The following is a 17052-nucleotide window of genomic DNA, read 5'->3' as shown; positions in this document are numbered from 1 at the left end:
AGTATAGAAGAGAGATCGAGCACCTGTCCATATGGTGCCAGCGCAATAACCTGGCCCTCAACACCAGCAAAATCAAGGAACTGATTGTGGACTTTGGAAGGAGTAGGAGGGGGACCCACAGCCCCATTTATATCAATGGCTGGAAGGGTCAAGAGCTTCAAATTCCTGGGCGTGCACATCTCTGAAGATCTTTCCTGGTCCAAGAACACTAATGCAATTATCAAGAAAGCTCATCAGCACCTCTATCTCCTGAGAAGATTACGGAGAGTCGGTTTGTCAAGGAAGACTCTCTCTAACTTCTACAGGTGCACAGTAGAGAGCATGCTGACTGGTTGCATCGTGGCTTGGCTCGGCAATTTGAGTACCCTGGAGAGGAAAAGACTACAAAAAGTAGTAAACACTGCCCAGTCCATCATCGGCTCTGACCTTCCTTCCATCGAGGGGATTTATCGCAGTCGCTGCCTTAAAAAGGCTGGCAGTATCATCAAAGACCCACACCATCCTGGCCACACACTCATCTCCCTGCTACCTTCAAGTAGAAGGTACAGGAGCCTGAAGGCTGCAACAACCAAGTTCAGGAATAGCTACTTCCCCACAGCCATCAGGCTATTAAACTTGGCTCGGACAAAATTCTGATTATTAATTATCTGTTATTTGCACTTTATCAGTTTATTTATTCATGTGTGTATATATTTATATTATGGTATATGGACACACTTATCTGTTTTGTAGTAAATGCCTACTATGTTCTGTGTGCTGAAGCAAAGCAAGAATTTCATTATCCTATACAGGGACACATGACAATAAACTCACTTGAACTTGAACTTGATCTCTTTATCAAGTGAAAAATGTACTTGCAAGAGACAATATACATTGATTTCTGGGATAGCAGGCTTGTTATGAAAAAAATGATACTGGGCCTGTAGTCTCTTTGAGGGCAGCACGGTGGCGTAGCGGTAGAGCTGCTGTCTTATAGCGCCGGAGACCAGAGTTCGATTCTGTCTATGGGTGCCTGTCTGTATCGAGTTTGTACGTTCTCCCCGTGACCAGAGGATAATATTGATGTGCGGGGATTACTGGTCAGTTCGGACTCGGTGGGCCAGGGCCTGTTTCCGCACTGTATCTCTAAAAATGTGAAAGAGATCTTATCAAAATATATAAAATTCATATAGGAATTGTTTGGATCGACGCAGAATTAATATTTCCTCTTGCTGAGAGTACAGAACCAGGGCACTGTCACAAAATAAAGGGCAGCCATTCAGGTGAGAGATGAGACATTTCTTGTTACAAATTCATTTGAATTTTCTACTACTGTAGACTGTGGAGATTCAGTCACTCAACATATTCAAGGCAGTCTATATATTTTAAATATTAAGGACGCATGGGAAAAGGAATGAGTGTATTAAAGTGGCATTTATTTTATTGAAAGGCAAAGCAGGCATTAGGGGTTGAATTACCAACAACAGCTTCTACTTGTATTTATAAAATCTGCATATTAATTGCATTACCTCACAATCAGATTACTCTTGGTGGAATATAAAATCACTGAGAAAACTTAGCAGAAACTGCAAGAATGGGAAAATCAGGTGAACCGTGGATCAGATATGGGAAGGAATAGATTTGATAGAAGTTCATTATGAAAGAGACAATTTGTTGAAAACAGGCACTTGCCATGTGAACAATTCCTGTATTGGCCGCGCAGATTAAGCAAATACTGCCCATAAGAAGCCAAACAGAATTTCTTAGCTCACTTTGGAACAAAGGGCTAAATGAGTCTATGCTCTAAAATTCTATGACTCAGCATCGAGACGAACAATAATATTTTCAAAAACGATTGATACAAGGTATAACTGCCAGTATGTTATTCTGCATGTAGGCAAGTGGATGCATCTTGCAATTGATTGGTTGTAGGACACAGCATGAATACAAGCCCTTCAGCCCACCGACTCTACACTGATCTGATCACACCAATTCTATGTGTAAGAAGGCACTGCAGATGCTGGTTTAAACTGAAGATAGACACAAAAAGCTGGAGTAACTCAGCGGGACAGGAAGCATCTCTGGAGAGAAGGAATGGGTGATGTTCGGATCGGGTCTGAAGCAGGGTCTCGACCCGAAATGTCAACCATTCCTTCCCCCCAGAGATGCTGCCTGTCCCGCTGAGTTACGCCAATGTTTTGTGTCTATCTTCACACAAATCTATTATCTCACTTTCAAATCCATTTCCTTCACACTATGGGCAATTTACAAGGGCCAATTAATTTATAATCCCACATATCTCTGGGAAGAAACTGGAGTATCCAGAGTAAAGGGCCTGTCCCACTTTCATGACCTAATTCACGACCTCTGCCGAGTTTGCCCTTAACTCATACTCGCAGCATGGTCGTCATGAGGTCGTACTTAGGTCGTGATATTAGTCGTAGGTACTCGTGGCATCAAGTAGGTCGGGGCATTTCTCTAACCCGATGAAAAATGTCCACGAGTAAAAAAGGTTGTGAATTAGGTTGTGAAAGTGGGACAGGCCCTTAAACCCACATGGTTAAGGGACAACGTGCAAGCTAAGGTATTCATGGTCAGGATCAAACTTGGGTCTCTGGTGCTGACATGCTTAATCAACCTATTGAATTGGTACCCAGACAGGTGATTTATAGGAAGTTCTCAAAATGGAAAATAAAACAATAACGTATAAAATCTCAGTGGTCAGATTATAAATGCTCCTTAAAGAATAAATGGCCTGAAGGGAACCCTATTTGGTTTAAATAACAGAAGTTACAATAATTGATACAAGTTTATCATCAATTTTATCATCAGGGTTACTGGAGCTGAAAAGAATGTCATGATGTCATACTTTCACCATGTATTTTGTATTTTAAACCTGTAAACTCAATGCTACAATTGGATCAACAATTCCTCTTCAAAAATAGTGAACTATCAGCTTCTGCAAAAACTTGCAATGTTTTCAGAGATTCACTTTAAAAATCTCAGCTCCAGATACTGACTACCAGCACTTTAGTGATGTATTGGTAAATTAAATATTTATTCCCCATTAGACTGAACCAAGAGCCCTCCTGGTCCAGGTGTCTGAATTCCTAGGAAAATAACCCGTCATTTTAGCAGGTTAGTTCATCTTAGAAGAGGACTTCTACTGAACAGACATGGAAACAGGCAAGAAGATTAATGTCGACAGGAACACAATCAATACAAAATGACAATCTATTCATTATCAATACCACACAAACCCCCATGTAGAATTCTTGCCAATGGTTTTCTTCATGATTTAAATTAGCTTCAAAAATGAGACACGCTCCTCAGTATTGTGAACATTTGGAAAAAGTTGATCGACAATAAATGTAATAATTCATACCTTTATTCAAAGGCACACGTGTACACCATTGAATTACAGAATTAAATGTATTCAAGGTCATTGTCATATTTTAAACACTTTCTTGTATAATGAAATTATTGGAGTAAAATTGCAATTAATTTGCTAGTACAGGATTTCTTTTCTTGTTTACTTTGGACGAATAACATATTCAACAATAAGTAAACATTCAGTAGTATAATCTTTATTTTGCACATGATAAACAAGATTACACAGCAAAACATACCTATTGCCGACTCTAATCTTATGAATCACTCTTCACAGGTAAAGAAAACCTCCACCTCTAAATACTCACTGTCCAAATGTCAATGAAGTACTCTCAGATGTTATACAAATTAGATACTAGTCATTGACTTTTTCAAAGTATTCTTTGGAATCTTCTGGGGAAGGCTTAATCTGTAAAACAAATATAACAGGATTACCAAGAAAAATGTTTTTGCAACATAACAGAACATTTATCAAAGAGTACAGTCCAAGAAAGGGAAGTTTAGAAATGTTTTGCAAATGATGATCTTGACAAAAAAAACAGAAGCTGCTTCATCTGTATTAGTCCAGGAATTAAATTGTAACTTCTAGCCAAATGGGAACAAATTGGGAGCTTGAGGAGAGCATTAAAAGGCATATAGACAACAATTAAATTAATAGTACAATAGTGCAAATTAGTAGAACACCAACAAATTACAATTTAAAAGGTGCCAAACACTTTCTCAGTCAAGTGGAAATTCAAGGGAGTGGCACCTAGGGTTAATTCTTCATATGGAAATTAAATTCCAGAAAACATGTACTCATCTAATTTTGAGATTGCTTAGAAAAGATCAGGATTTGGCATGACAAATGTTATTTTTGACAGTTTTTACATATGACGACTGATTAAGCATCAAAATATCACAAACTACCAATTTCTAGGCTATATTCTATACATCATAGGGAATTCGCAAATCCACATTCAGACTGGGTCAAACTGGGTTTCTTCTCTCTTCAAGGCATTGAGGAATTGGAAAAAAGTGAGAGAAGCTAGAGAAGGCAATTACTGAGAAGCAAGTTGCTACATTCAGTGGCTAGTACCCAATTAAAGGTTTTTATCCTACTGAAAGCAGGAAAAGGTCTGAGTTTGGGGACCATGTTGATACCACGTCTGTTCACTTGTTAAAGGAAATCTGCTAACACAATATTAAATTGTTTGAAAAATAGACATTTGAAGTACCCACAGTAAAACAGAAGTTTTGCGTCACGTACAGAAGTTTTAACTACTTTACAAATGAATGTTTGCTTCTACAAATGCTTAGCCCCTCTAATTTGCATTTCGTCCCCAAGTCACAGCAGATTTCTATTCCTGTAAACCTCTCGTAACCCAAATAGTTTGTAAATCGGATATGTGGCTGCAAACCGAGTCCCCACATGGTAGAACATGCTCACTGCCATCTAGCAGCTGGTAAACCCATCCTGCCTGTTTCCCCAAACACACAATCGGATGTATGGACTGTACACAAGTCATCTATTCGAAAGTGGGGAGGACCAGTACCGAGTTGCTAAATTAAGTTTATGGCATTTTACATACCGTTGGAGAGTTTGGTTTCCAATCAGCTGGGCAAACCTCTCCATGGGTCTCCACAAACTGAAATGCCTTAACTAAGCGTAAAGTTTCGTCAACACTGCGACCTACAGGCAGATCACTGATGGCCATGTGCTTGATAATTCCATTAGTGTCAATGATGAAAAGCCCTCTGGTAAAAATAAAGCATTTAGAAAAATTACATTTTCTTATTTACACTACAAACACAAATCGCATTTCACATCATCTGAGATTTAAAATTTACTTCCTGGAATAAAACAATTAAAATAATCTGTGAAACTGAGGAGTAGGAAGGGCTGTCAACAGTAGAGTGTTATGGAGACATGGAAACTGCAGATGCTGGAATCTTGAGCAAAACACAATATGCTGGAGGAACTCAGTGGGTCAGGCAGTATCGGTGAAGGAAATGGGCAGATGATATTTTGGTTCAAGGCCTTTCTTTGGATTTTGGAGTAGGAGGAGAAAACTGGAGAAAGTTGGGGCTGACAAATGATATGTAGGCACAGGAGAGAGGGGGTTTGATTGGCAGATGGGTAGAGTAAATGACAACGGTTAAAGGTGAAAAGGAGTCAAAAAGTGAGGGGAGGGGAGAAGGACAGCTGGGGGGGTAGGAGACAGCAGGAGTAACCAGGGAGGGGAGGGGCAGAGGAAAGGAAGGGGAGGGCAGGACAGGTTTATTTGAAGTTGGAGAATTCATTGCCCAAACCACCGAGCTGCAAGCTACCCAAACAAAACACGACGTGCCACATGGAACATACAGACAGTAGAAAATCCAGTGTAAATGTCAGCGCACCATTTGCCAGTGAAAATGGCCTGCTGAGTTATCCCAGCACTTGGAAGCAACGCTTCTTTGGTCCAAAGGGAATGCCTTTAACGAATAACAATTAACATCGAAGCATATTAGGTAGATTCAGAATGCTAATCAGAAGATAACAGCATTTTGATCCATCTGCAGGCAAACTGATTTAAGGTTGCTGAGAAAATCAAATTTTCATCATTTTGCATTTGGGGTAAGTGGGGGGACAAGGGAGTGCAAGTTGTACCTGTAATTCAGAATTCCATTTATCTTTTAAATGTCAAATTACACAATGTTTACCGATATTGGTAGGAACTGCATTATATAAATCCACCTATCTCACTAAAAAAACACAACCTGCCACATCCTCCCCTTACAACAGAGGATAGCAAGAGTGGCATCAGAGAATTGTTTTAATTCTGCCTAACAAATAGCATAATCCACAATTCCTTTTTTTTCTTGTACATACAAAATCTCTTACCTTAGAGCAATGCCAGCATTTTCTAATAACACTCCATAATCCTGTGAGATCTGCTTTGTTAAATCAGACAGTAGTGGTATATTCATGGCCCCTATTCCCCCACTCTGGAAAAAGGAATTAACATTGGGGAAACTTAGCCAAATGCAGAAATTAAAAAAGTATTTAAATGTAAACAAAAATTACATTGTGTTTGATATTAAATTCTTAAAATCCTTTACAGAAATACTCAGTTTCATAAAATCACGATGGGAATTAATGGGATGAATGCATAGTATTTTACACTACCCAGGTTAAGGGAATCAATAAGCAGAGGACACATGTTAGATAAGAGAGGGGAAAGATCTACTAGGAACCTAGGGGAACAACCTTTTCACTCAAAGGTGGCAGGTACATAGAATGAGCAGCTAGAGGAAGTAGTTGAGGCAGATACAATAACATTTAAAAGACACTTGGACAGGTGCATGGATAGGAAAGGTTTAGAGGGATATGGGTCAAATGCAGGTAAATGGGACTAGCTTAGACAGGGCATAGTGGTTGGTAATGACAAGTTGGGCTGAGGGGTTTGTTTCTCTGCTCGATGACTAACTTATGTACCCTTAACACTTACTACAATCAAAAAGTAAGTTTAAGTAAGTAAGTTTATTGGCCGAGTAATCACATACAAGGAATTTGCCTCGGTGCTCCGCCCACAAGTAAAAATATGACATGCAGTGGCAGTTACAAATGACTAAGACAACGCTAAACATTAATAATAATAAAACATTAATGATAAAACACCATTAATCAAGCATGTGAACCAACAAAATACCAGATCAAGGGGAGGCTACAGATTTTTGGCTGTTGAGTAGAGCAACTACTCGTGGATAAAAACTGTTTTTATATCTGGCTGTGGCAGCTTTGACAATCCAGAGTCGCCTTCCAGAGGGAAGTGATTCAAAGGTTTTGTGGCCAGGGTGAGAGGGGTCAGAGATGATCTTGCCCGCTCGCTTCCTGGCCTTTGCAGTGTACAGTTCATCAATGGAGGGAAGGTTGCAGCCAATAACCTTCTCTGCTGATCGGACGATTCACTGTAGCCTCCAGGTGTCGTGCTTGGTGGCCGAGTCAAACCAGACCATGATGGAGAAGGTGAGAACAGACTCTACGATGGCCGTGTAGAATTGGACCATCATTGCCTGTGGCAGATTGTGCTTCCTCAGCTGCCGTAGGAAGTACATCCTCTGTTGGGCCTTTTTGACTGTGGAGTCGATGGTAGCCCCCCACTTAAGGTCCTTGGAGATGATGGTTCCCAGGAACTTAAAAGACTCCACAGATGTGACTGTGGTGTTGTTGATGGTGAGTGGGGTGAGGGGAGGGGGAGCTACAATCAATTCCACTGTCTTAACAGCATTGAGCTCTAGATTGTTGTGATGGCACCAGGATGCCAGCTGTGACACTTCCTATCTGTAGGCAGATTCCTCCCCATCCTGGATCAGTCCAATCAGGGTTGTGTCATCCACAAACTTGAGAAGCTTGACAGAGGTGTCTGTGGAGGTGCAGTCGTTGGTGTAGAGAGCAGAGGAGAAGAGAGAGTACACAGCCTTGCGGTGCTCCTATGCTGAGCATTTACGTGTCCGAGATGTGCTTTCCCAGCTTCACATGCTGCTTCCTGTCTGTCAGGAAGCTGGTGATCTACCAACAGAGGGGTTCAGACACAGTCAACTCAGAAAGTTTGGAGTGTAGTAGCTCTGGCACAATGGTGTTGAATCCAGAGCTAAAATCAACAAACAGGATCAAACAGGCCGGGAGGAGGGAGGGAGGAAACGGGAGGCCCCCTTCCGCCGTCTGAAGCACCTGCACCGCTTGGCCTCGCACCTTCTTGTTGGCTGGCAGAGGAGGGGAGGCAATGCCGAGGAGATCTCAACCACCTCCCCCTTTGGCGGCTGCACTTGGCGGTGTACAGGGACGGCCAAGGCAACGGGGCAATGATGCCGGTGTTGTCCGAGGAGAGCTGACCTTCCTTCCTCCCGACTTCCTCTGCCCCTTCCCCTCGCTCTCTCTCATATGCCCTCCTCCACCCCCCTTATCCAGGGACTCCTCCTCTCCACCCCGTACTGATCCCCATTCCTGCCTCTATTCAGTTCTCACGGACATCCTGTGCTCCCCTTCCGATCTATTCATCCTGCAATGATCTTCCTATCCACCTCGCATTGATTCTCCTGCCGCCACCCCCCCCCCATCCTTCCTACACTGGCCCCCAAATTTATCCTGTGCTGACCCCCTTTCCCATCCATCCTGCACTGCGCCCCCCCATTCATCCTGCACTAATCCCCCCCACCATCTATCCCGTACTGATCCCCCCACTCAACCCCCCACTGACATCCCCGCACTCTTCCCTCACAATTTTACCTACTCCAAACAACATGCACTAATTCCCCTGATTCAATCCATCCATCCCGCAGATTGCCTTCTCAACCCCCCCCCCCCACCCCCCCCCATCTATCAATCCCGCACTGATTCACCCCCCCCCCCCATCTATCAATCCCGCACTGATTCACCCCCCCCCCCCCGACCCTAATGCGCTGGAAATGTCTTCAGAGCGAACACGGACTATGTTTGATAACGGAATGCAATCAAATGTTTTCATTCCCAATGTTATTATTCGTTTAAATGCATAATGATGGATTAATTAAATTGTGATCACGTGAAGCATTAAAACCACAGTGTTCGATTTTCACTGCTACCGTTTGACACATTATTACGGAATTCATTTTAATGGCAATTCAATGCTCTTAATATGGAGTATCAGTACTGTAATTATTTAATGAGCAACATTCACAATTATACGATGGATTTATCCAGGTTTTACTTCCAGTCGGTCATATACATCACAAATTTGGAGATATTTCAGTTGAAATGTTAACGTTAATTCTGAAGTGGGAATGATGGAAACAGCATTTATCAATAATTATTTAAAAAATCTGGTGGGTATCTTCATTGCTGTTCACAATCTAATCTGAATGTCCGGTAATGTGGCGTTTTGACACTTTTAAACATATTGCCAAAAGAACATTTGCTGTAGTTATGTCCTTTGGTAATCTTTTATCAGTTATTGTAATGTTTAACCTGTCAGATGGGTATAGTCGGTTTTAACAGCTATTATCATAAATACCTTTAGAAATGTCCTTGTAACCTGTATATTTTGCTGTGGATAAATTATGTGGGAAGCGAGAGTTTTATGTACCAATACCAAAAATGACCCATGCTATGGCCATGTCATGATAATTTTCAGTCCTTCACAGAAAACATGCTTGCATCAATCTGTATTGTGCATGGTTAAGCATATATTGACACACAGGTTGATCACACGCTGAATTATCCAACCACATTTCTGTTTGGAAGTGGAAAGACATAATAGAAATTGCATTCATTGCAATGTGTAAGAAGAGTTGAGATACTGTATTATAATCTTGCTGCATGTCATTGTGGGATATATCATGTCTTGAGTGGTGAATATGTTTAGTTTGTGACTTTATTTGAAGCAGAAATAATATGTGAATGCTTCATTGAGCATAATTCCGACTGGTAACTAGGCACTTCGTCCGAGCACATTATCGCACACGTCATGCAAGTCATCTTAAATGGCCACCTAAACTGTCATTTGGCAACCTAAAAAGCTGCCTAGGTTGCCCGGCTGACAACAGAGAAAAAAAGTTAAGTGAGAGCCCTGCTCCAGCACCTCAACCGCCAGGTGATCTATGCGAGGATTTTGTTTGTTAATTTGAGCTCTGCATTCAACACCATTGTGCCAGAGCTACTACACTCCAAACTTTCCAAGTTGACTGTGCCTGAACCCCTCTGTCGGTGGACCACCAGCTCCTGACAGACAGGGAAGCGCATCTCGGACCCACAGACCCTCAGCTGCGCACTCTCCCCTTTCCTCTACTCTCTCTACACCAATGACTGCACCCCCACTGACTCCTCTGTAAAGCTTCTCAAGTTTGAGGACGACACAACCATGATTGGAATGATCCAGTCACATCTGTGGAGTCATTTAAGTTCCTGGGAACCATCATCTCCAAGGACCTTAAATGGGGGGCCACCATCGACTTCACAGTCAAAAAGGCACAACAGAGGATGTACTTCCTGCGGCAGCTGAGGAAGCACAATCTGCCGCAGGCAATGATGGTCCAGTTTTTTTTTTGGCCGTTGTAGAGTATGACCTCACCAACTTCATCATGGTTGGTTTGGCTCAGCCACCAATCACGACATCCGGAGGCTGCTTCGACTCGTCCGATCAGCTGAGAAGGTTATTGGCTGCAACCTTCCCTCCATTGACGAACTGTACACTGCAAGGGCCAGGAAGCGAGCAGGTAAGATCATCGCTGACTCCTCTCATTCTGGCTACAAATTCTTTGAATCATTTCTCTCCAGTCTGTCAAAGCTGCCACGGACAGACATAAAAACAGCTTTTCCCCCCATGAGTAGTAGCTCTATTCAATAACCAAAAATCTCTAGCCTCCTTTTGCTCTGGTATTTAATTTAATTCACATGTTTAATCGATAATGTTTTATTATTAATGTTTAATGTTTTATGTGTCATTCCTAACAGTCACTGTATGTCATGTTGTCCCTTGTGGGCGGAGCACCATGGCAAATTCCTTGCATGTGAATACTTGGCCAATAAACTTATTCGTTCATTTAGCAATGCCTTGAAAAAAAAGTTTAAATTTCAACACCAAAACTTATTTACTGCGTTCAAAACAGCAAATACTTCCTTAAATACTAAATATATATAAAATTGCACACAAAACTAATAACATTTCATACTGTAGAAAATAAACTAAATATCAGCCTGCTTCCATACCTTTCGTGGAGTGTTCATCCAGGCAAGATGGGAGAACTGAGAGTCTACAGAAATACCAATTACTTCACAGTTTATATCGTGGAATTCATTTGCTTTGTTACTGAATGCAATGATCTCAGTTGGACAAACAAAAGTACTAAAAAAAGAAAATATTATTTCTTTAAATTATTTAAAATCACACAACTTTCGCTAATCAGATCTATGCAGTAAATAGGTAAAAAAACTGACTCCAAAAATATATCAACTAATGACTGCATTCTAAAAGATATTTTAAATGTCTGAATCAAACAGATACAAATTGATTTAAAAAAGCTAATTCTGTCCAGTTCTTTTAGTTCGTAATAGCTTTGATGAAACAAAAAGGGAATGAAAGCTATCAATTTTAACACATCTCCACATGACCTTTAGAAACAACAGCATGGCAACTTCCAGCAATTTAACATTCCATTCAGTTACTTAAATTATTATTTTGCATTGTTTAAGTTTTAAACGCATTTAGTAGAATACTTCACATGTATCTAAAAGAAATAGATTCTTTCAAAGATGCACAAATCTTAAAATCACCTCACCATTTTTTGAGTGGCCACACAAAACAAAGTAACGTTGTTTAACATTTAATTCCTTCTCAACAACCAGTAGATTTATTTCGTAATTTAGGTTTACACAGTAAACATGCTTGTAGTTTAGTGGAGTTTCATCTGAAGGGAGAACGGTAAATTGGCAGAACTCCAAAGTTGGCTCAGTGAAAGAATACAAAAGTAAAATGTCTTTTAGGTGTTTTTGCAGCTGGAAGGTGTCATCATTTGGGTCCCAGTGGCTTTAGTACTTGGTCCCTTGCTTTTAGACTGAGCAGAGGTGGCACAATAAAGAAAATACAGAAATACAACATTGACCCAGTAGTTATCACTGAAGAATACTTTAGATTGCATAAAATATAGTGGTGCCTCATCGGTTGGGACAGAAAAGTGGTAAATGGAATTCAATTTGATCCAAAAAGAGAGAATGCATTTGGGGAAGAGCAATAAAGGGAATATATTGTAAATTGAAGGATACTGTAAAATTGTAGATGAGCAAAAGAACTTTGTAGTGTCTTTCCACAGATGCTCCAATGTAGTTTGAGAGATCAATAAGGTGGAAAAGCATATGGAATGCTTTCAATTAGACATAAGCATGCAAGAAGAGAGTAAGGAGATTACAGTGGAACACATACATTGCTAATTAAACAGCTAGTGTTCTGCACATAGTTCTCGTCACAAAATACATATGACAGCTCTGGAGTGTGTGCAGAGGAGATTTTCAAAGAGGTTGCTAGGACTAGAAAATGTTTAGCCATAAGGAAAGATTAGATAGGCCTGGTTCTTATGAACACACCCACTGTGAGATTTAACTGAAGGTGTACAAACTTATGAAAAACTTAGATAAATAGGGTGGACCCATTCTCCTAAATTGTGAGGACGAATGCGTGGGTGGAATTTCAAGAAATTAGCAGAATGGTTGGGTGGAATTTATTTTTCACCTAGAGGGCAGAAAAAAACCTGGAATTCATTGGCTGAGAGGATAGTAAAAATCATCATCACATAATTCCCTTGAATGTGAACTTGGGAGCTAGAGCTACAGACTAATTGCTGGAATGTGAATATTGGCTGGGACAGAGATTGGCAAGGATACAATGGGTCGAATGACTTCCATTGGTGTTGAAAATCTTCAATAATAAGTGTCAGAGTTTTTAATTGAGAAAATCTTATTGATGATCGACAACTGTGTAAATAATTCTTCAAAATAAGAAAAGACGGTAACATTGCTAACATTCCAGAGCAGTCTGATTTAATTGTTAATTTTAATATAGCAATCATAATCTTTCTTCTCCACTACTTTCAAAGATAGCAAGCTGGATCAGAACAAATTCCCAAGTACATATCTCGCCAATAATTTACAAAATCTTAAGAGGAAATATTTATTATACATAAAACTTCTCACAAAGAATGTTGTTCATTTTTCAGTTAATACAGTGCATACTGCAACAGCAATAACAAACTTCAACAGTGCTCAAATACAAACATGGACCACTTAAATATTATTTTCAAGCATATTTATAGTGTGTACAAAAACAGCCATATATCATAAGGGTTTTGGATTAAGGGGGAGTGGGGATAAGCAAAGGTAGAATAGGAAACAAGACTGGAGGGGGGAAATAACACTAAAATCTATACATTAACTAGAACATAAAATAAGAATGAATGGCTTTAGCAATGATCCCCAACTTCGTTGCCCACTACTTATCAACTTTAATAGTATTAATCAAGGCTTAAATATACAGGCCTCCACAACTCTGAGCAACTCACAATAATATCTATACTTTGTTTTCATTGTTGTCATATACTTATAACAATATACTATTTGCCTACATGAAAATAACACATTTAAATATGCTGTAGCTTTATCCAAAGAGATTAGTTTAAAAGCTGCATTGGGCATTGAATACATTTGTATCAAGTTAGCCAAAGTGTGGTGGGGTGAGGTGGGGGAGTTGCAGCTTTTAAACTAACTTAAACTTTTAAACGAGACCCTTTTCCTTTTAATGTCAACATTCAAATGCACATGTAAATGATACTTACAAATCCAGAGGATAGAAGAAAATGACCAGATATTTTCCTTTATAGTCATTTAGGGTGATTTCTTTGAACTGACCATTGACCACAGCAGTGCCCTTGAAAAAGGGTGCAGATTGAGTAACAGCAGGAACAAAGTTTGCATATGCTAAAAGGAAAAGTATAAAGCTCAATTATCAAGCCAGATATCAATGACAAATGATGGCATCTCATCTTTTAAATGGAGTTCCCACATGCATGTCAAATACAGAAGTCCTAATTGTACTGAATGATATTTGCAATATGCTTCATCACTGTACCTCATGTAGCAGCACAGCTCCATTTTACTGATATTCCAAAGCAAACCCTGTGAAGTGTGCGCATGTGCGGGGCCTCGGGCCGGCGAGGCCTGCGGAATCAGCGATAATTTCCAGGTGCTTTGAAGATGTGTATTACAGAAATTAGTTGCTTAAAGCTTAAATAAAGTTTAAGTAAATTAACATTTTTCATTTGCCTCACAACACCCTGGCACAAAATAATTGTATTTGTTTTTATTAATACTAATAATATAAATACGATTCGGCATATATTAAATATGATTGATGGGTTTAAATGAAACAGATTTTCCCCCAATTAAATGGATATTTAAAAGAGATGGTAGGACAACAATACGACTAAAAGATTGAAGAGCCAAACATTTTGCAAAGGAAAGACGTTTAAGTTATAGAAAATAAACATTGGAAAATTAAACATACCATGGTCTGATGAGCTAATTCCATTAGAGAGTTGAGAAAGAACTCTCAACTCTTCTCCCCCCCCCCCTTAAATTGGAGTCCCTTAGCCTTATATTTTATTTCTTCTAAGATTGGAACAGGTTGAAGGATTGGTGGCAGTATAACACTTGGATACAGAAATATTCTCTAATTGTATTTAATCAATAATGTTGTAGGAAGGAACTGCAGATGCTGGTTTGCACTATAGACACAAAATGCTGGAGTAACTCAGTGAGACAGGCAGCATCTCTGGATAGCAGGAATACTTGCTGAGGCACAAAATATCCAGAGAAGTTGCCTGCCCTGCTGAGTTACTCCAGCATTCTGTGTCTAGTCAAGAGTCAAGAGTGTTTATTGTCATGTGTCCCTGACAGGACAATGAAATTCTTCCTTTGCTTCAGCACAACAGAACATAGTAGGCATTGACTAAAAAACAGATCAGTGTCCATATACCATTATATACGTAAATAACTTGATGGCTGTGGGGAAGTAGCTATTCCTGAACCTGGTCGTTGCAGTCTTCAGGCTCCTGTACCTTCTACCTGAAGGTAGCAGGGAGATGAGTGTGTGGCCAGGATGATGTGGGTCCTTGATGATACTACCAGCCTTTTTGAGGCAGCGGCTGCGATAGATCCCCTCGATGGAAGGGAGGTCAGAGCCGATGATGGACTGGGCAGTGTTTACCACTTTTTGTAGTCTTTTCCTCTCCAGGGCGCTCAAGTTGCCGAACCAAGCCACGATGCAACCAGTCAGCATGCTCTCTACTATGCACCTGTAGAACTTAGAGAGTTCTCCTTGACAAACTGACTCTCTGTAATTATCTTGATCAATAATGTTTCTGGTTCAGTAGGATGTAATTTAGGACTCTTTACAGAGGCCGTTTCCCTTTTAGCCATCCAAACCACCAACCAACTTCTTCAATTCATTAGATAAATAACAATTTTCTGTAGCACTTACTTGTACTAAAGCTGCATTTATAGTTTGCAAGAGGGGCTGAAATATGTCTGTTTATCAAACATTTTTGAAAGCAGTGTGTTCGTAGAGCTGCAGAAACTCCCCTGTTGTTTACACATGTCCGGTAAAACTGAAAAGTGATACAAAAATATAAGTCAATCGATCTTAAATTAGAGATTTAGGTGTATAAATCTGCACACCCGCAACAATGAATTTGGCTCCCAAGCGGACAAATTTCAATACATTAATTTAAATTCCAAATTTAACCCGTAAAAGAGATGGACAACCCTGATCTGTGAAAATTACAATACGGTCCTGACAAGTCTCTTTTTGGATTAAAATCTTATGAACAAGGATGGTGGAAAGATTAAAGAAACGAGTCTCTACTGATGTAATGAATGGTATTTTATCTCCCAGAGAACTCTTCCAATGTCTCAGGAAAACAGAGTAATTGGCTCAGAGAAAGAATGACCCACAGCCCCAGAAGATGGGAAAGTAGTCGAGGTGGTGGGAGAGGGAGGCAGGTGGTGGGGGGAGAGAGAAAGGTTGGTGGGGGGAGAGAGGAAGGTTGGTGGGGGGAGAGAGAGAAGGTTGGTGGGGGGGAGAGAGGAAGGTTGGTGGGGGGGAGAGAGAGGAAGGTTGGTGGGGGGAGAGAGGAAGGTTGGTGGGGGGGAGAGAGGAAGGTTGGTGGGGGGGGGGAGAGAGGAAGGTTGGTGGGGGGGAGAGAGGAAGGTTGGTGGGGGGGAGAGAGAGGAAGGTTGGTGGGGGGAGAAGAGGCAGGTGGTGGGGGGAGAGAGAGGCAGGTGGTGGGGGGGGAGAGAGGAAGGTGGTGGGGGGGGAGAGAGAGGAGGGTGGGTGGGGGGGGAGAGAGGAAGGTGGGGGGGGGGAGAAGGTTGTGGGGGGAGAGAAGGTTGGTGGGGGGAGAGAGAGAGGTGGTGGGGGGGGAGAGAGGGAAGGTTGGTGGGGGGAGAGGGAAGGTTGGTGGGGGGGGGGGAGGGGGGTGTTGGTGGGGGGGGAGAGAGGAAGGTTGGTGGGGGGGGGAGAGAGGAAGGTTGGTGGGGGGGAGAGAGGAGAGAGGGAAGGTGGTGGGGGGGGGAGAGAGGAAGGTTGGTGGGGGGAGAGAGGAAGGTTGGTGGGGGGAGAGAGGAAGGGTTGGTGGGGGGGGAGAGGGAGGTTGGTGGGGGAGGCAGGTGGTGGGGGAGAGAGAGAGGCAGCATGTCCAGTTCATTGCAAATTATCAAGTCGGCGACCACAACGTTGAAACCTCTTTTAACAGATAAGCGAAGACTCGCTCGCCCGCCCGCCTGAGGTCCGCTGCCATCAATGCCGATGCAATGCCGGGCCGTGAGGCAGTGTCCTTGTGGAGTCACCTCGACCGCTGCCAACCCCCAGGAGTGGGCCCTTGAACGACCACCGTTTATTTATGTTATGTAAAGCGGGAGGGAATAGCCGTGTTGATTATGCGGCGAGGGAGAGGAGGCTCCTCTTGTTGTTGCAGTGCTCACCCGAGCGGCCGTGGCCAGCGTTGCCGCCATCTTGTGCTGCCTGCCTGCCTGCCGGCGGGTCCCGCTGAGGCGAGCTCTTGCTGGCGGGATGACGTGCGGGCCTACCCGGCAGCAAATGCAAACTCGGCGGCCCTGAGCTGACTGTTTAATGGAGCAGA

The 17052-nt window shown here is 41.8% G+C and overlaps 1 protein-coding gene across 2 annotated transcripts in view; it reads right to left on the bottom strand.

The window, feature by feature from the left end:
• prdx3 (peroxiredoxin 3) overlaps positions 1-17034 on the bottom strand; it is an 82418-nt gene extending 65384 nt beyond the window's left edge. Inside the window, exons 1-7 of one of the 2 annotated variants that reach the window (XR_008724670.1) lie at positions 16895-17034; positions 15393-15519; positions 13690-13831; positions 11075-11210; positions 6233-6336; positions 4941-5106; positions 3636-3778 (exon numbers count right to left, since the gene is read on the bottom strand). Coding sequence is in view for 1 of the 2 variants with exons in the window: in XM_055646844.1 (XP_055502819.1) it covers positions 3725-3778; positions 4941-5106; positions 6233-6336; positions 11075-11210; positions 13690-13831; positions 15393-15519; positions 16895-16924 (759 nt within the window). In the remaining variant the exon portion in view is untranslated. Of the gene's footprint in view, positions 1-3351; positions 3779-4940; positions 5107-6232; positions 6337-11074; positions 11211-13689; positions 13832-15392; positions 15520-16894 lie in introns of those variants that run through there. The other variant, XM_055646844.1, reaches the window with a different exon arrangement.
• Positions 17035-17052: the final 18 nt, after the last annotated feature.

The sequence above is a fragment of the Leucoraja erinacea genome, chromosome 15 (genome assembly GCF_028641065.1).
Source record: "Leucoraja erinacea ecotype New England chromosome 15, Leri_hhj_1, whole genome shotgun sequence".
NCBI lineage: Eukaryota > Metazoa > Chordata > Chondrichthyes > Rajiformes > Rajidae > Leucoraja > Leucoraja erinaceus.
Note: the sequence above shows the minus strand (reverse complement) of the source record. Positions and strands in the feature narration are given on the sequence as shown.